At 43.5% G+C, this 15,926-nt stretch overlaps 6 protein-coding genes across 6 annotated transcripts; 4 read left to right on the forward strand and 2 right to left on the reverse strand.

The window, feature by feature from the left end:
• Positions 1-27: 27 nt before the first annotated feature.
• Positions 28-1,761, forward strand: N7477_004202 (fungal specific transcription factor domain-containing protein; the record flags this gene model as incomplete). Its single annotated transcript, XM_056965865.1, has 4 exons — positions 28-200; positions 254-1,144; positions 1,197-1,543; positions 1,610-1,761. 4 exons carry the CDS (start codon positions 28-30, stop codon positions 1,759-1,761), a joined length of 1,563 nt encoding a protein of 520 aa, XP_056825818.1.
• A 39-nt stretch (positions 1,762-1,800) lies between these two features.
• N7477_004203 (putative monooxygenase) lies at positions 1,801-3,893 on the reverse strand (the record flags this gene model as incomplete). Its single annotated transcript, XM_056965866.1, has 6 exons — positions 1,801-2,713; positions 2,813-2,956; positions 3,053-3,091; positions 3,137-3,277; positions 3,330-3,684; positions 3,746-3,893. The coding sequence occupies 6 exons, from the start codon at positions 3,891-3,893 to the stop codon at positions 1,801-1,803; spliced, it is 1,740 nt and encodes a 579-aa protein (XP_056825819.1).
• Positions 3,894-4,472: 579 nt separating this feature from the next.
• On the forward strand, positions 4,473-5,555 carry N7477_004204 (2,4,5-trihydroxytoluene oxygenase; the record flags this gene model as incomplete). The annotated part of the gene is made up of 1 exon (XM_056965867.1): positions 4,473-5,555. One exon carries the CDS (start codon positions 4,473-4,475, stop codon positions 5,553-5,555), a length of 1,083 nt encoding a protein of 360 aa, XP_056825820.1.
• A 5,177-nt stretch (positions 5,556-10,732) lies between these two features.
• On the reverse strand, positions 10,733-12,463 carry N7477_004205 (Aldehyde/histidinol dehydrogenase; the record flags this gene model as incomplete). Its single annotated transcript, XM_056965868.1, has 5 exons — positions 10,733-10,755; positions 10,813-10,933; positions 10,988-11,830; positions 11,892-12,346; positions 12,406-12,463. The coding sequence occupies 5 exons, from the start codon at positions 12,461-12,463 to the stop codon at positions 10,733-10,735; spliced, it is 1,500 nt and encodes a 499-aa protein (XP_056825821.1).
• A 642-nt stretch (positions 12,464-13,105) lies between these two features.
• N7477_004206 (YjgF/Yer057p/UK114 family) lies at positions 13,106-13,498 on the forward strand (the record flags this gene model as incomplete). The annotated part of the gene is made up of 1 exon (XM_056965869.1): positions 13,106-13,498. The coding sequence occupies one exon, from the start codon at positions 13,106-13,108 to the stop codon at positions 13,496-13,498; it is 393 nt and encodes a 130-aa protein (XP_056825822.1).
• Positions 13,499-14,276: 778 nt separating this feature from the next.
• On the forward strand, positions 14,277-15,875 carry N7477_004207 (uncharacterized protein; the record flags this gene model as incomplete). The annotated part of the gene is made up of 1 exon (XM_056965870.1): positions 14,277-15,875. One exon carries the CDS (start codon positions 14,277-14,279, stop codon positions 15,873-15,875), a length of 1,599 nt encoding a protein of 532 aa, XP_056825823.1.
• Between the last annotated feature and the right edge of the window lie 51 nt (positions 15,876-15,926).

The following is a 15,926-nucleotide window of genomic DNA, read 5'->3' on the forward strand; positions in this document are numbered from 1 at the left end:
CCTCTTTTATATCTCTGGCAGACCTGAATGACTCCCCCCCCAACACGCTCGACGCCTAAAAGTGCCTCACCGGAGGATGATCTTGGTTTCCTCAATTCAACGGGAAATCAAGTCGCCTCCTCTGTCATACTAGACCCCTCTCATCCCTCCTATGTAACATATGGCCCGAGTAGCATGTCATTCTCTGTCAAACATACCCTGTTCGTTTCCATCCTCTCCATCTGTGCCCCTATCTTCGCTAATGACTCCTCAGCCTATCCCTCTACTTCGCCCACATTCAACCAATCTTCCCCATGTTTCGGAGACCTGTCTTCTATGATGATCTCCTGAATGGTCGCATACCAGAAGCTCTTCTTGTCACCATGTTCGCTGTCGCGTGTCGTTTTCTTCCCGATGACAAGTGCAACCGCCTCTTCGGTCCAACACCTGCCCCGTGGGAACACTTCTCCGAGCTGGCCCATCAAAAATCCCGTGAAGACATGGACAGGGAACAAAATCTCCCAGTGACTCTGAATTCCGTGCGAACTGCATGTCTCTTGGCGCTATATGAATACACCTCGACTCCAAGCCGACAAGCCTGGATCCTAGTGGGCAACGCTATGCGCTTAGCGATAATGGCCCAACTACATCAAGTAGACTGTGCTTATTTTCTTGAAGGCTTATCTCCAGCAGACAGAGAAGAGCGTCGGTTTGTCTGGTGGACCATCTGGCGGCTCGACTGCACCATTAATGTCACTACCGTAACGCCATTTGGGATCGACTCCCAGATGATCGGAACAGCATTGGTCTCTACCACGATCGCAGATTTCACTGCTGGCCTGATCAAGGCCACCAACAATAAAGTCTCCGAGATGGATCCCATCAGGTCTTGGTTGTCTGTTCAGGGCCCGCAGATCTACGAAACCGGTGATGGGTTTAATACCTACCTGTTCGCCGTTTCGTTGCTACGGGCTGTGTCTGAATGTCATCAGCGGCTCAATACGAAGCCGAACCCAGAAGATCTCAAACGTATCGCCAGTTTGCATGAGATCTTCACTGCGCTGGAGCTCATTTTCCCGTGTTCATTCTTCGCGCCAGCCAAGTCTCCGATCGAGGAATTTCACACGCATCGACTACGCCTGGAGACGATTATTATGTTGAATACGTGTGTATACCTACCACACCACGGTCGTACGGATGCTAACGAACAACTTCAGAGCCCGCCTTATTATGAATGAGCCTTTCGGTCAATGGACCCCAGAGCTTCCTGAAACCTCGAGCAACGCTGCTCTGGTCTCTTTCCGAAGTTGGCGTGACAGCCTTAACTATGCGAAAGACATTGCAAGTGTCTTCAACCATTGGCCGCCAGATTACTTTGCGGTGTCGGACCCTATCATCAGCTGTGCAATATGGCATGCCTATTGCGGGCTAATGATGTTCGGGATGTCGGGTCAGGGAAAGTCAGGACCATCTTGCGCCAATGTTCCCACCGATGTGCTCGAGATGTTAAGCGTTTCATTGAACAGCTTTACTCCCTGGTGGCCAATTGCTCGCGTTCTGCAAGGTACGATTGTTAGAACCATCAAATTTTCGAAGCATGTTGAATTTATCGAAAACTGACTATTGGCAGACTCACTTCAGGAGTTCCAGGCTTGGAGCTGGGCCACATTGGACGCCGCGAGATTAGTCGGCTTAATCTCTCATATTCGCAAGGCATTCAATCCATTTACAAGTCAACCGGGGCGAGTGGATGTCTCTTTACTGTGTGACTCTCTAGTCTAAGACCTGTATGTGTATAACGTGAATGCCATTGGAACTATATCAAGCATCTATTAACGTCCCTAGATCAGAAAAGTATGCTTGCACCGATTTCAGATTCCCCCGGAGTTGATGCAAATCATGAGCCACCGAGTGAATGAAAAAGTCAGGTCGGAGCAAGATGTACTTTGCTGACGAATGCAGGCGGTTCTGGACCGCATCTTTGTTGTAGCCCTGCAGGGAGGCGATACCATGTCTATCCAATTCTTCCGCCGGGCAGGGGTGATAGATCGCAGTGCATTTATCGCCGCTGACTGTTTCCACCCCCGTCAGGTTCAAGTAACTGATGTCCTTGATGCCAAAGAGTTCTTCTGGCAAGCCTACGTCTTTCACTGTCGCGTTCAATGTATCAGGGCCATAGTCGGCCGGACGCTTCACCAACACCACAAGCGACATGTGTGTTAGATCCCGGAGGAAGACCTCATCGGACAGCCTGGGCTCTTTCTCATCATCCCTTTTCACCCAAATCTGAGCAATTTTTCTCCCACCTCCAGAACCCTGCAAGAAGAACCCATCTGGGCACGTCGTATTGTTGTAAACCAACTTATCCCGGAACGCACGCTTCGTCCTCCATCTCGCCCCTCCAGGAATCCACCAGAGGATGCGCATGCAGATGCGGTAGAGCGTACCCGACCAAAACGAGGTCTGGTTCACAATGCTCCCGTTAAGCTTCGTGGAAAGAGTAGCTACCTCCCACGCATGACGACGCTCTTGACTCCACCCCGTAAGGATTTTGGTTTGCACTTGGGGAGAAACGCGTAATCGAGACATCATGGCTAGACGCCAGCTAAGGGCCTGTGCGTCTCGAATGCCAGTGGCAATGCCTTGGCCGCCAAAAGGGGGGAAGACGTGGGCAGCATCGCCGATCAGCATGGTGCTGCGGCTGTACCAGCGGTTAACAACTTTTGTCGCGAACCTATTTCCGTTATCATTGTCAGCCGACGACCCCTAGCATTCCAACGGACTTATGTGGTTGTGACTAACTTGAAAGGTCGACACCGTAAGACATGTATACAATCTCTCGGGATACTCGACCGGGACACCCGACAATTGAGGCGACAATGACTCGCCTGGAATTTTCATCCATGGGCCAAATTGCCTCCAGAAGCCTTCAAGTGGATCTTCCGACTCCTCCTTGGGTTCGATGTAGTACTCATGTCTGCTAATGAGTTAGCAACACCCTAGTTTCGACCTTAGTAATGGTATCTACTGACCTCCAGAATCTGGCCCCTTTTGGCCCGAACCGTCCACTTACGGCGGGTCGTTGAGCGTCGTTGCAAAAGCTGCGCGCACACTGTCAGCTTGTCCATCTGAGAGGAAAGAATTGAAGAAACTTTACTGAAAGCCCTTCGGCCAAAACTTCTCATGAACCTGTTCTGGCGTGTATCCCAGCCTCCACAACGGGAAATCAGGATGATTTTCGGGCGTAGGAAGATCGACTTGCAAATTAATGGCAACCCAGGTCCCAACGTACGGCCACCTAGTTTCTCATCAGAACAAGATTCACCTGTTTGATTCCTGTGGGCACTCACACAGCATCAACCTGCCTGATCCCCTCGGGCTCCAAGAACTTCTTTCTCACTACTCCTCTTTTTCCATCTGCGCCGACGAGCCATTGCGTCTGAATGGTCCTGCGCTCTCCTGTCGAAGTAATGTACGTGATGGTCATAATACCGCCCGCTTCCTCTCGAGAAATCACCTCGCAGCCGGTCCGCAGATCGCAGCTGGGAATGGTTTTGAGAAGATCCCGAATTTCCCGCTCGTAATTTGGTTGGAACTGGGTGATGTTCTGAGATACGGCGTGCTCAGCCCAATCGGTCATGAGATCGAAAACCATGAACGGTGGCTGACGAAAACTTCCTCGGTGGAAATTGAGAGCGCCGATATCTGTATGATAAATCGTTGTGTTAGGAGCAAGACACATCATATCTCGGGGTATGTTACAAACCATGGCCGATCTTGTTTGTCAGTCCCTCGCCAATGCCGACTTGGTAGGAAATTCGGACCGCATCGCCATTGACTACGATGCCACGAGGGTCCTCGCAGACTTCTTGCTCCTTCTCTAGAATCACCACCTTTGAGGGTATACTCAGCATTGGTATTTCACCTCCGGATTTATTGGGCGTGTACCTTGATGTTCATTCGGCCTAGGAGTGCGCCCAGCACAAGCCCGCTTGGCCCAGCGCCAACAATCAATACCGTCACCGACTCCATTTTTCTCTCGGTATTAGAGTAAGTCATGCGACAAGCTGGGAACGGCGAAAGAAGGTTATGACTTCACAATTTATATAGAGTGCATTGATCATCCGGTGCTAGTTGCCGGTGATGCATACATGCGGCCCTCGGAACAGGATGTTGGACCGAATCTCACAAAAGCAGTGCGGATATTCTTATTTAATTTCGACGAACCTAATCTCTTAAACGGCTCCAGCTGCCGTGAATTGCGGGGTTACCACAAAGGGAGGAGTAGAATAATGCGGAGGAAGTGGTCCCTCCACGGGCGGGGCAATTCATTTGGTAGATCCTCCGCCTCCGCCGACTCCCCGACCCTACGCCCTTTCACTTCGTGTGGGGAATACCGATATCTCTATCGCAAGTTATATACCGCGGGCTCATGATCTTATTTTGGAAGAGTAGCTTTGATCAATCTCTGTATACCGGTCATATCATTCAACATGCCACCCGGTCGGATCCCCCCCGTCTCGAACTCCCCCGGCAAAATCCAGCTGGAACGCCTTAGTCACGTCTACTTCGGTCATGCAGATTTGAACAAGTTCGATGCCTTTGCACGCGACTTTGGATTTGAAGAGGCCGGTCGCACTGAATCGGCGATCTACTACCGCGGTTGGGGAAGGGACGCTTGTACCTATGTAGCCCATCAAGCCGGCGTTAATGGCCATGAAGCAGGATTTGGAGGTGCTGCATTTATAGCCCAGTCTGAGAAAGATTTCATCAAGAGCACATCCTTACCCGGGGCATCAGCGGTACAGGAAAACCCCGCTCCGGGAGGCGGGAAGATGGTCAGCATTGCATCCCCGTCGGGCTCGATCATCCATGTCATTTGGGGACAAGAGGATCGCTCGGTGCCAAAGGCGCCAGTCAGCAGCACAGAAGTCCAAAAGGGACCCTATAATACGACGCTTGTCAAGGCGCGGAAAGGTATGAGACATCACCCCCTCCACACGAACAACAAGTCTGACATAGAAACAAGGGAATTTCAACGCTTCAAACTGGGCCCAGCCATGATCCATAAACTCGGGCACTACGGTTTCCTCTCCCGTATGTTCGACGAGGACATTGCATTCTTCACCGGCAACTTCAACTTCGTCCCATCGGACATCCTCTACGAGGAGATAAAGGATCAGGGCGAAGTCGATACACTGACTTTCATGCATCTCGATCGTGGCCAAACTTACACAGACCATCACACCCTCTTCCTCTCACGCGTGCCCGCTTCATATTCGAAACCTTATCAGATTCACCACTGTTCCTTCGAAGTAGAGGACTTTGACACCCAACTCCTGGGTCACGAACACCTGCTCAGCAAGGGATACAGTCTGGTCTGGGGCGTGGGGCGACATATCCTGGGGTCGCAGATTTTTGACTACTGGAAGGATCCCAGCGGTTTTACCATTGAGCACTATGCGGATGGTGATGTAGTGAACATGGACAATCCCACGGGGCGGATGAAGAGTGAGGGGGCAGCCTCTATGTATATCTGGGGTCCTATTCGGCCGGAAGGTGGGGTTGCTGGTTGATCATGGGTTGCATCGTTTTCCATGGCTTTCGATATTTGAGTCTCTCTGTACAAAATCCCATTGCTGTTTGAAAGGGAGAAGAGGCAAGTCTGTTAGGAGTAAGTTACGACTTGTACCGATCTGGATGGATCATTTTCATTTCTTTGTTGCCTGACGAGACACGCCCACAGAGCGGACGGCCCACTGCTCTTGCCTGAACTCTAAGGCGTCCATTCATTTCGCGTCTCCTTTGTATTTCAACCCAGGAGAGGACGTAGGTACTTCACGAAGGTTGTTGTCCCCATCAATCGTGCATAACTCATACTAGCGCGGACCGTATCCGATACTATCAATGTATTGCTTTTCATCCCAAATGTCCTCGTTTACTCCGATTCCAACGATTTCACGATCAGGATATGGGACTAGGAACTTAGTGTTGAATCGGTTACGAACAGTTAAGAATATTAATATTCGAAGGTATTTTTTATTAAGAATATTAATTTTCCTTAGGTTTTACTTCCTCTTTTAAGATAGATTTTTCTTTTAGAGCTAGGAAAAATATATTTTTTTACCTCTATTGATATATATAGATACAATAGGTATTAAATTTAAGTTTTCTCTAACTAATCTTTACTATCTTATAGTCTTAGTAGGTTATTTCGGTATTAATCCTTTTAGTACGTAACTTCCTTATATCGCTATTTTATAGGCGTATACTTTTATATTCTTATAGATAATAACTAAAATAATTAGAGAGAACTTCGGATTCCTTCTAGTATTATATATAAGCGATCTTAATTAGTGCTTAAGAAGGGATGGTTTATAGGAATAGAGATATATCTAATAGTAATATTTTTGTACCTAGCTAACTATAAAAGGTTTTAGCTAAGTAGGATATATTATTAAATAATATTTTAGAGGTAGAAAAGTGTATTCTATTTAGTAAATATACGAAGGAGTAGATATATAGTAGCCGTGTGGACTAATATAGGTCTGTACGGCAGAAAAAGTTAGGTAACGTGACCGTGTCCCCCCAACAAGAAGGCCCGGTTATCACAATAGTTATTAGTACTTAGTAAGCTTTTATTTAAGAAGCTTAATTAAGCCTAATAATAATATAATATATATAATTACAAGATACTTATAATTATCCTTATACTTAAGGAGTAGAGGGCTGAGCTTAAAGGCCTTTAGTAAGAGGATTAATTTAGTATTTTCTTTGATTATTAAGCCTTATAATATTTTATAAGTATAAAGAAATTAAACTCCTATTATGCTCGCTAAGGTAAGTTCTTATCTTAGTTTTATTTCTTAATCTATTATTTCATAAGGAAGTAAAATATTATTATGAATACCCTCTCCTAAAAGAATTCTAATTTAGGGGGGTAGATAAAAGTAGGTTCTTCTCTCTTAGTTATATCTTAAGTATAATATATACCCTAAGAACCGCGCTAACTCTAACTTTATCTAAATTAATATCTCTTAATATATTCTAATAGCTACCGATAACTCTAATATTATTATCTAAGTAACCCTTATAAACTAATAATATAAGAGTCTTAAGGAGTTTTAAGAATTAATAAGAACTAATTAGGATAGACCTTAGAAATTATAAGATAGACTACTATTAAATATAGATTAACTAATAGTACTAAATAATAGGGACTTATATATCTAGTTACTTAATAAGATCTATTAGTAACCCTTAATAGTATATCCTAGATAAAATAAGATAAAAACTCTATTATCTATATAGTATTTATAGCCTAGATAATTTATTAATATAAAATATTATATAAATAATTATTTAGTCTATAAGTGTATAAAGATATAAAGAGACCGGCCACTAAGCCTATTATAATCTCTTCCTTTATTAGACTATCTATAATAATATATTATAATAGATTTCTAATTATTTCCTAAGAATAAATAAGGCTCTAATATAGTATTTATAGTAATTAATTAATTAAATAAGCGATTAGTCTTACTTTTATATTATAAGACTATTAAAGTGTTAGAGATAGCTTAGTTATTTATCTTTAGTATTATATATTACTTTAGCTTACTAAACTTAATTATATTAGACTAAGGAGGTTAGTTTATGTCAGAATTCTAAATAAAAGTTTACTAAATCCTAAAAATTAAATATAACCCCTAATCATATATTATTTATAGATAAATAGCTAAAGCGAGATTATAAACTAATATATAATATAGTAACTCTACATATTAGGAAATTAATACTAAGATAACTAATCTAATTAGCTTCTAATAATAGATTTCGCTACTATAGCTCTATAATAAGATTTTACTAAGAGATCTCCCTTTTTTATTAAGTAAAGATATAAATTATAGATATCTTTTAATTAGGAAATATTTATAAAATTATCTATATTACTTTAGTTAATATAAGGTATTTAAGACTATATTTAGTAACGCTAAGAGATCTAAAAAAATACGTAAAGGAGATTAAATAAGCTTAGGAGCGTTAGCGCGCTTAGGCAAAAATATCGCTAGGGAATTAATTTTAATATTAATAATATAGTCTTTATTATTATTAGAAATTAAAAACTTAATTAGCTAAGTAAGAAACTCTCTAATTAGTTTAGTAACCCTTATAAGATTCTTTTAAAAAAAGATTATAGCTACTAACTTAACTTATTACCCTTTATTAAGGTTAATCTAGTCTTTTCTCTAGATAAGCTTCGCTATATTATAAAATCTAATTTACTTATAAATTACATTATAGACTTAGCTTTATTAATAGAAGTTAATAATTAATAAGAATAGGAAGTTAATAAAATTATAGATATTTAATTATATTATTAGAAACTTTAATATAAGGCTAAATAGATTAAAATTAAGGATAATAACTAATATCTTATAAGTAATTTTAAGAATATTTCGTATAAGCTAATAGCTTTTTATAAGTATTATTTAGTATTATTAAGACTATCTATATAGTTATTAATATAGTTAGATATTATACTAAATAATTATTTTATAAAGAATTATTTAGATAATAGAAAATTAGAGCCTTAGGGCGAGACTCTTTTAAAAGGGGGACTATATAATATATAATTACCTTAGGGACTAAGGTAGAATATTACCTGGAAAGAGCTATTAGGCTGACTTAATTTAGGATAGAAGTGGTTTTGTTTTGTAGTTACTCATTTCTCTTTTTCTCTCTTCTTCTTCTGTCAGCATATTCAAGGACTGTCAGCATTACCTTTAGTCATCCAAGAAGACTATGATCTTTATAATTGGTCAGGTAAATACGAAAAGCCACCTAATTATAATAGGTCTATTAAAAGGTGTTCTATGGATAGACTATGAATGATGCCTTGATATAGGTCTAGACTATTGATGATACCTTGACATAGGTCTAGACTATTAATGATGCCTTGACAATAGGTCTAGACAATTAATGATGCCTTGACAATAGGTCTAGACTAAAAATGATGCCTAGACTATAATTGATTTCAAAGCAAGACAGGCCTAGACTTAAAACAATGCAAGTCTAATATAGGCCTAGAATATTGTTGATTGGATATAAATATGTCCGCAATTCCCTACAAGAAAAATATAATTCTTCTTCAATCATCATATCATACCCTGAGGTTTCCTATTAAGGAAATATCCTTTTATTCATCGAAGGATAAAAGACTTGATCTCTTATTGGATCTCCCACTGGATCTCCCACATCTTCTCTTTAGTTTAGTTGCTTCTATTAATAATACACGAATTCTTCTTTGTCCTGGTCGGTAACACACTCTCAGATAAATCACGCATTGAGACAAGAGAGCCTCCAAGCTGCTTGAAGTCCAAAGTCGCTTCTCTTTCTTTAGGATCTCAATGAACTCACTTTCATCATCTAATACATTATCAACATCTTTATCTAATTACTTAAAATAAAGAGAGGGCATCAGAGTTGTCCCCACGCCCCCATGACAACAGACATATTTGCTATCCAGCAGGGCAAATTGCGTCCTCTGAAGAAAACATAGTAGTACCCTTTTGGAGGTCTGGTAACCTCGAAATACATCCACGAGGGAAAGCCACTCAAAGGATTACACCAGTTGAGGAGCCTCAGAAAACCGGTTTGATTCAAACCCAATATTAAACACAGAAGACGCATTGTAGCCACCTGGAGAACAAGCACACCTACAACTATCAGGAATAAAGATGTTAATGTCTCCGGTCAGGCATAGCTTGACTGAATCGAAATGTCCTAAATTGAGAAATCGAAATCCCCTAATTAAGCAAGGAGCTGGATCAAAACAGTGAGCCCCTTGTTGTTGATATATTTTCGTTCAGTTCTATTGTCAAGGCAAAAACGGATCAAGTCCGCTCGAGGGTGGCGTACAATAGAGAATATTGTAAGCTCATCTTGACTATATGGTTGATTAAAGCCCTGGAACCCACGTCGAACAAGTGCCTCTACCTCCTGCCGATATTGACAGTAGTGCAATAGGTTATTTTTCTGTGAGCCTCTTTTGGTATCATTGAAAGTGAAACTCACATTTTCGCAGAGTTTAGTAAGGCCCTCAAAGTATGCCCTAAAACCTATATAGTTTAGTTTAGAGGTCAACCTCTATTTCTTTATTAGTCTAGAAGAGGGTAGAGTATAAGTTATTACTCTATCTAGTTTTGTTTTAAAAAGGTAGTTAGATAGTGAGTACCCTAATATAATATAGTAAGGCCTAGGAGCAAAGAGACAATACAGTCTGAGTTGTTGGGTCGTAGAAAAATAATGGTGCTCGACAGAGTGGTCGGGGAACTGGCGTCGAGTTTGAAGGAGGCTAGCAGTGACTGGGATACGACAAATGTGAGATTTGAAGATAAATTGGCACATTTCGAATTTATTTATACCCCACCCCCACAGTCTAATCACTATTTTACTTCTCTCCTAACTTTTGAATCTATTAACAGCACCACACCCGTTTTTCCATAATTTAAAGTGGCTGGCCGTTATCTCCGATTACCCAATCAAGCTCTGGCGCTCATCTCCGGTTTAGGGCCAACGGTCCATTGGTTACGCCCGTTCTTTGTTAAAGGGACACGACTTGCCGTGATCCTCTTTCATGTCATTCATTATTTCACGCATATTGCTTGTATAATGGTAGATTGTTTTACTACTGGATGGGCCCCAAACCGGAATCCAAATCAAGAGTGCGTTAGTGCCCATACTCCTGTATCTAGAGCCAGGTTCCGAGGTTGACTGTATTGATATTAGTAATCTTGTCAAATAATATTATGAAAAGAAAAATAAGCTGACCATGCACCGCCTTGACTTGGGTATACGCTGAAAGGGCATACTCGCCCAACTCTCGTCCAATGCCGCTTTGTTTATAGCCGCCGAATGGAATGGCAAAGTGAGAGTCTTGAGAACTATTGATCTGTTGATTGTCAGGATTGCTTGCATTCGTATAATGACACTGGAAAGTACATACCCAAACCATGCCAGCCTCAATCGCGGCTGCGACTGTGTGGGCCCGGGTGATGTTCTCTGTGAAAATGGCGGCGCCCAATCCGTATTCCGTGTCATTAGCCTTGTCAATAGCATCTTTCTGACTGCTGAAAGACTGAATTACGACAAAAGGTCCGAAGACCTCTTCGCGGACCGGGGTCATATTGCGGTCGGTGTCTTTGAAGATAATGGGGTTGGCAAAATATCCTTTTGCATTGTTTGGCGGCTGATTATCACCAAGAACGAGTTTGGCGCCTTCTTTCTTCGCGGCCTCAAGATAACGCAGAATCCGATCGCGTTGTGCCGCTGACACTTGAGGTCCGTGGTTCACCTTGGGATCAAATTGGCTCCCAACAACAGAGGTTTCAATTGTGTATTGTTTGAATCTCTCCACAAAATTCTCGTAAACACTGTCGTGGACATAGATGCGCGATGTAGATGTGCAGATCTGACCCATATTGCTCATGATCCCAACATGCGACCACTTAACTGCTTGATCCAGATTGGCGTCTTCGAAAACAACCAAAGGGCTCTTACCACCCGTCTCCAGCGTGATTGACTTCAGATTCGAAGCAGCAGCCTTCATGATTGCCTTTCCAGTGATTGTACTCCCAGTGAACGCAATCTTGTCAATGCCTGGGTGCGACGCGATGAATGCTCCGGCGGTTGCACCAGGACCATTGACAACATTGACAACACCAGCCGGAAAGCCAGCCTCGCGAATCAAAGTTGCAAGATACAAAATTGAAAGTGGCGTCTGTTCGGCCGCTTTGATGACAACCGTATTCCCGCAAGCAAGTGCAGGCCCCAATTTCCACGCTGCCATCTGAGCTTAATTAACATCTTTCTAGTTCAAGCTCCGGCAAAGACTGAGGTAAATAACTCACCATTGCAGGGTAGTTCCATGGAATAATCTGACCACACACTCCAATAGGTTCATGCCTGGTATAGGCCAGCTTGGCATCGCTAGTCGGGATAGTTTGACCATGAATCTTATCGGCCCAGCCACCATAGTAACGGAAGACGGAGACCACCTCGGCAAGATCTTCGTTCAGAGCCTGCTCATACGGCTTACCATTGTCCCATGCGTCAATGGTCGCAAGGATATGCTTGTCACGATCGCATAGCTCCGCCAACCGGGTCAGAAGTACCCCTCGATCGTAACCTGTGACAGATTTCCATTCGCTTGACTTGAATGCTTGCTGAGCAGCGGCAACGGCAAGGTCGATATCATCTGGCCCTGCAGAAGAGACGCTTGCGATCACCGACTCATCGAAGGGGTTAATAGTCGAAAGCGTTTGGCCGGACAAAGATGGAACGAATTCATTGTTGATAAACAGTCCTGTATTAAGTGATCAGCCATGGGCAGCGACATCCAATTCCTCGGCAGTGTTTTCTTACCAGTAGGCTGCAGATAGGTTGTGTTATTGGGGGCAGTCAACGCGATAGGCCGAGCCATGACGAAAATATTGTAGTGAGAGGATTTGTTTTGCGTAATGCTATTGTGAGATGCCATATTTATATTTTTTTTATCTGAGAACTTAGTTTGGTTGCCCCACGAAGGGTTGTTGTAAAGGAAGTGGTATGAAGGCAGGTCTACGGATATTGGCCTATCTTTTTACCGCGCTGGGAAAGGCCAAATTGAAATGTCTTGAAATTGATGGACAAGCATGCACAGGCTAAATTGTCTGCGGAGTAATATGGGAACGTATCTGCCAAGGTTTAGCTGGCCCAAAATCTTTCCTATTGAGGTTAGCTTCGCCCAACTCGCTAAAACGGATGCTGCTTTAAACAATTCAAACCCCAAATATCTCCAGCGGCTAATTTAATCTTCGATATCTGGGCGTGCGGTTCCCTATTCAGTAGTCGGAAGCGAGAAGACTTGGGCAGCTTTTGAATATTTTAGGCAACTAGAAGGGCAACAGCCAGGACCATGTCCATACTAGGCATGTCTTCTGGCCATTTGGAAATTGGAAGACGAGCTCAGGAAAGTCCATGGGCTACTATATAAATAGCTACTTTGGCCGACATGTGTCACCAATCAATTATCCTGTTTCTTATTCTCTTGAGTACCACATCTCTTTTGTTTGTTTAAGCAAAGATGCACTTCTTCAACTATCCCGGAACTGAGACCAACTCAGAATCTTTCCACTACTCGCAAGCCACCCGCATCGGAAACACTGTCAAAACTTCTGGCCAAGGCGGCTGGGATGAGAATGGCAGTATCACTTTAGATGTGGAGAAACAAGTCGCCGTCGCGTTTGCGAATGTCGAAAAAGCCCTGAGAAATGTCGACACCCGCCTGTCTTGGGAGAATGTGTACGCGGTGCGCAGCTACCATATCAATATGGAAGAGACGTTTGAAATAGTCACCAGCAATTTCAAAAAACTTCTGCCGAATCATCGGCCCATTTGGACTTGTGTGGAAATCAGAAAACTCGGGATTGAAGGGATGGTGGTGGAGATCGAGGTGGAGGCCCATTGCCCATACTAGGAGTGGTCATTGCTGAAGCATCCTTGAGCCCGCTGTGTCCTGTCGTTTCAATAATCTTATCAAATCGAAAACTTATTCATCAAATATCTCTCAGCGCTCTTCATATTTTGTTGGTCTTCAAAGTGCAAATAATGCCATAAATTTATGTGAAAGTTCCTTGTAGGAGTATTCCCGAACTGCGTACTACATGCGCCTAAGAAGATCGAATCAAGATACTACTCGCATTGATACATGTGAGATCAATGACAATCGCAACCCGCCTATCGCTTAGAAAGCCTCAATGGTTTATAGATAAATGCCGAGTTCAAAGGACCGATAAGCCGTATTTCCGATAGTTGGTAAGGAATTGAGACATGCGGGGTACGTGGACCGGGAAATCCCCGAGCTAGGCTCAATGAGGAAGGTTTTTGGGCCATGTTCAAAGCGTTCTTAAGACTCAATCAGTACACACTCTCCCGCAGCAACATTTGTTAGTCACTAGACGCATTTACCCCGCAATTTTGCTAAGAGCAACAGAATTTACGGGAGCACGCGACTGCCTCAACCGAAATACCTGATAGTGCGATCTTTATCCTTCGAGAGTCTTAGCTTATCTGCTTGGCGAGGCGCTAGACCGGTTACCGATGAATGGCCCAAATGCTTTCCCTTGCTGGACTAGAACAAAGCTTCTTTGTAGATCATGCGCAGTAGATGGGGTGTATAAAGCAAGACCTACGTTCCGACAAAGACAATAAACGGAATGATCGGAACTTCAGCACATTCCTTTTCAAGGCAAGCCATGGAGAAATCAAAATCTAGCTTCGGCTCACTGGATGCAGTCGAGAACGCTCAGCTAGGTACTTACCAGGATGAACAACTCTATCGGCTGGGCTATACGCCTCAGCTGCATCGCACGCGGAAGTTGTCGACTATGCTGTTTATGTCACTTTCAATCGCATCTATCCCCTATGGCATCGGCAGTTCCTTGATGAATGCCGTTTATGGCGGTGGTCAACTATCACTGTTTGTCGGGGTGCTCGTTGTACTGGCATTGGATTCCTGTGTCGCTGTTTCTCTTTCAGAACTCGCATCAAGATATCCCACCTCTTCGGGTGTCTATCATTGGTCGTTCAAACTTCTCAAATCTACTGGAAGCCGACGGCTAGTATCTTTCGTTACTGGCTGGATCTGGCTCATTGGCAACTGGACTATTTCTCTTTCGGTCAATTTTGGCATCGCGTCACTCATCGCTGCGACAGTGTCAATTTTCTATCCCGACTGGACGGCCACATCATGGCAGCTTCTGCTCCTCTTCTACGCAATCTGTCTTATCACCTTCATAATATGCTTCTTCGGTGACCATTTACTTCCCCTCATTGACACCTTGTCAGCGGCGTTTTCAGTTATCACTTGCATTGCCTTTGCTATCACCATGGCCGTTCTTGCCAAAGACGGTCGACACGATACCCATACGGGACTTGCTGGCTATGATCCTTCTTACTCCGGATGGGAACAGCATTTCACATTTTTCATCGGACTACTTCCACCGGCCTACGCTTTTTCTGCCCTTGGAATGGTCACGTCCATGGCAGAAGAATGCACAGATCCTGAAATACAAATCCCTACAGCAATCAGCTTGGTGCCCGTTATTGGTGGTGCAGCAGCGCTGGTGTTTACCTTACCAATCTGTTTCACTATGCCGCCTCTGGCAGATATCATTACTGCGCCCTATGGGCAAGCGCTGCCATATGTCATTCACGTTGTGACAGGATCACCAGCAGCATCGGTCGTTTTGATGATACTCGTGCTGCTTGTTGCTATGTTCTGCTCTATTAGCATTACTACGACAGCAGGCAGATGCACTTGGGCGTTTTCTCGAGACGATGCCATTCCAATGTCCCATATGTGGTCATCCACCGTCAGGGGTAGTCCACTATCAGCGCTCTGTCTGGTTACAGCTATCGAGATGCTATTGGGACTCATTTATCTCGGAAGTAGCAGTGCTTTTACGGCCTTCGCGTCAGTCGGCGTGATTGCATTGGGTGTTGCATACGCGATTCCTATTGCGATCAGTCTTTTTGTTGACGGTCGGAAAGAAGTGGCTAAGTCTCGCTGGAAGCTAAGCAATGCCATTGGAGGAGCAGCAAATGTTCTGGGGTTATTTTGGATTGTCTTCCAATTGGTCCTATTCAGTATGCCAGTCACGCTTCCAGTGACCAGTGCGTCCATGACATACGCATCAGTCGTCTTTGTTGGATGTGTCGGTCTAAGTATGGGATGGTATTTACTTCACGGTCGGAAATGTAAGAAGTCTCTCAGCGTCCGAGCTTTTCTTAACCAACTAACAAACCCGCTTCCAGATTTCAAAGGGCCGAAGGAAGAAATAGAACAATCTTAACTTCGAGTTACATGTGAACACCTATTGGTGGTGATCAATTCATAATACTTC

The sequence above is a fragment of the Penicillium maclennaniae genome, assembly GCF_028827695.1.
Source record: "Penicillium maclennaniae strain IBT 15551 chromosome Unknown utg000003l:1.0-5670915.0:1.0-5674809.0, whole genome shotgun sequence".
NCBI classification, from domain to species: domain Eukaryota; kingdom Fungi; phylum Ascomycota; class Eurotiomycetes; order Eurotiales; family Aspergillaceae; genus Penicillium; species Penicillium maclennaniae.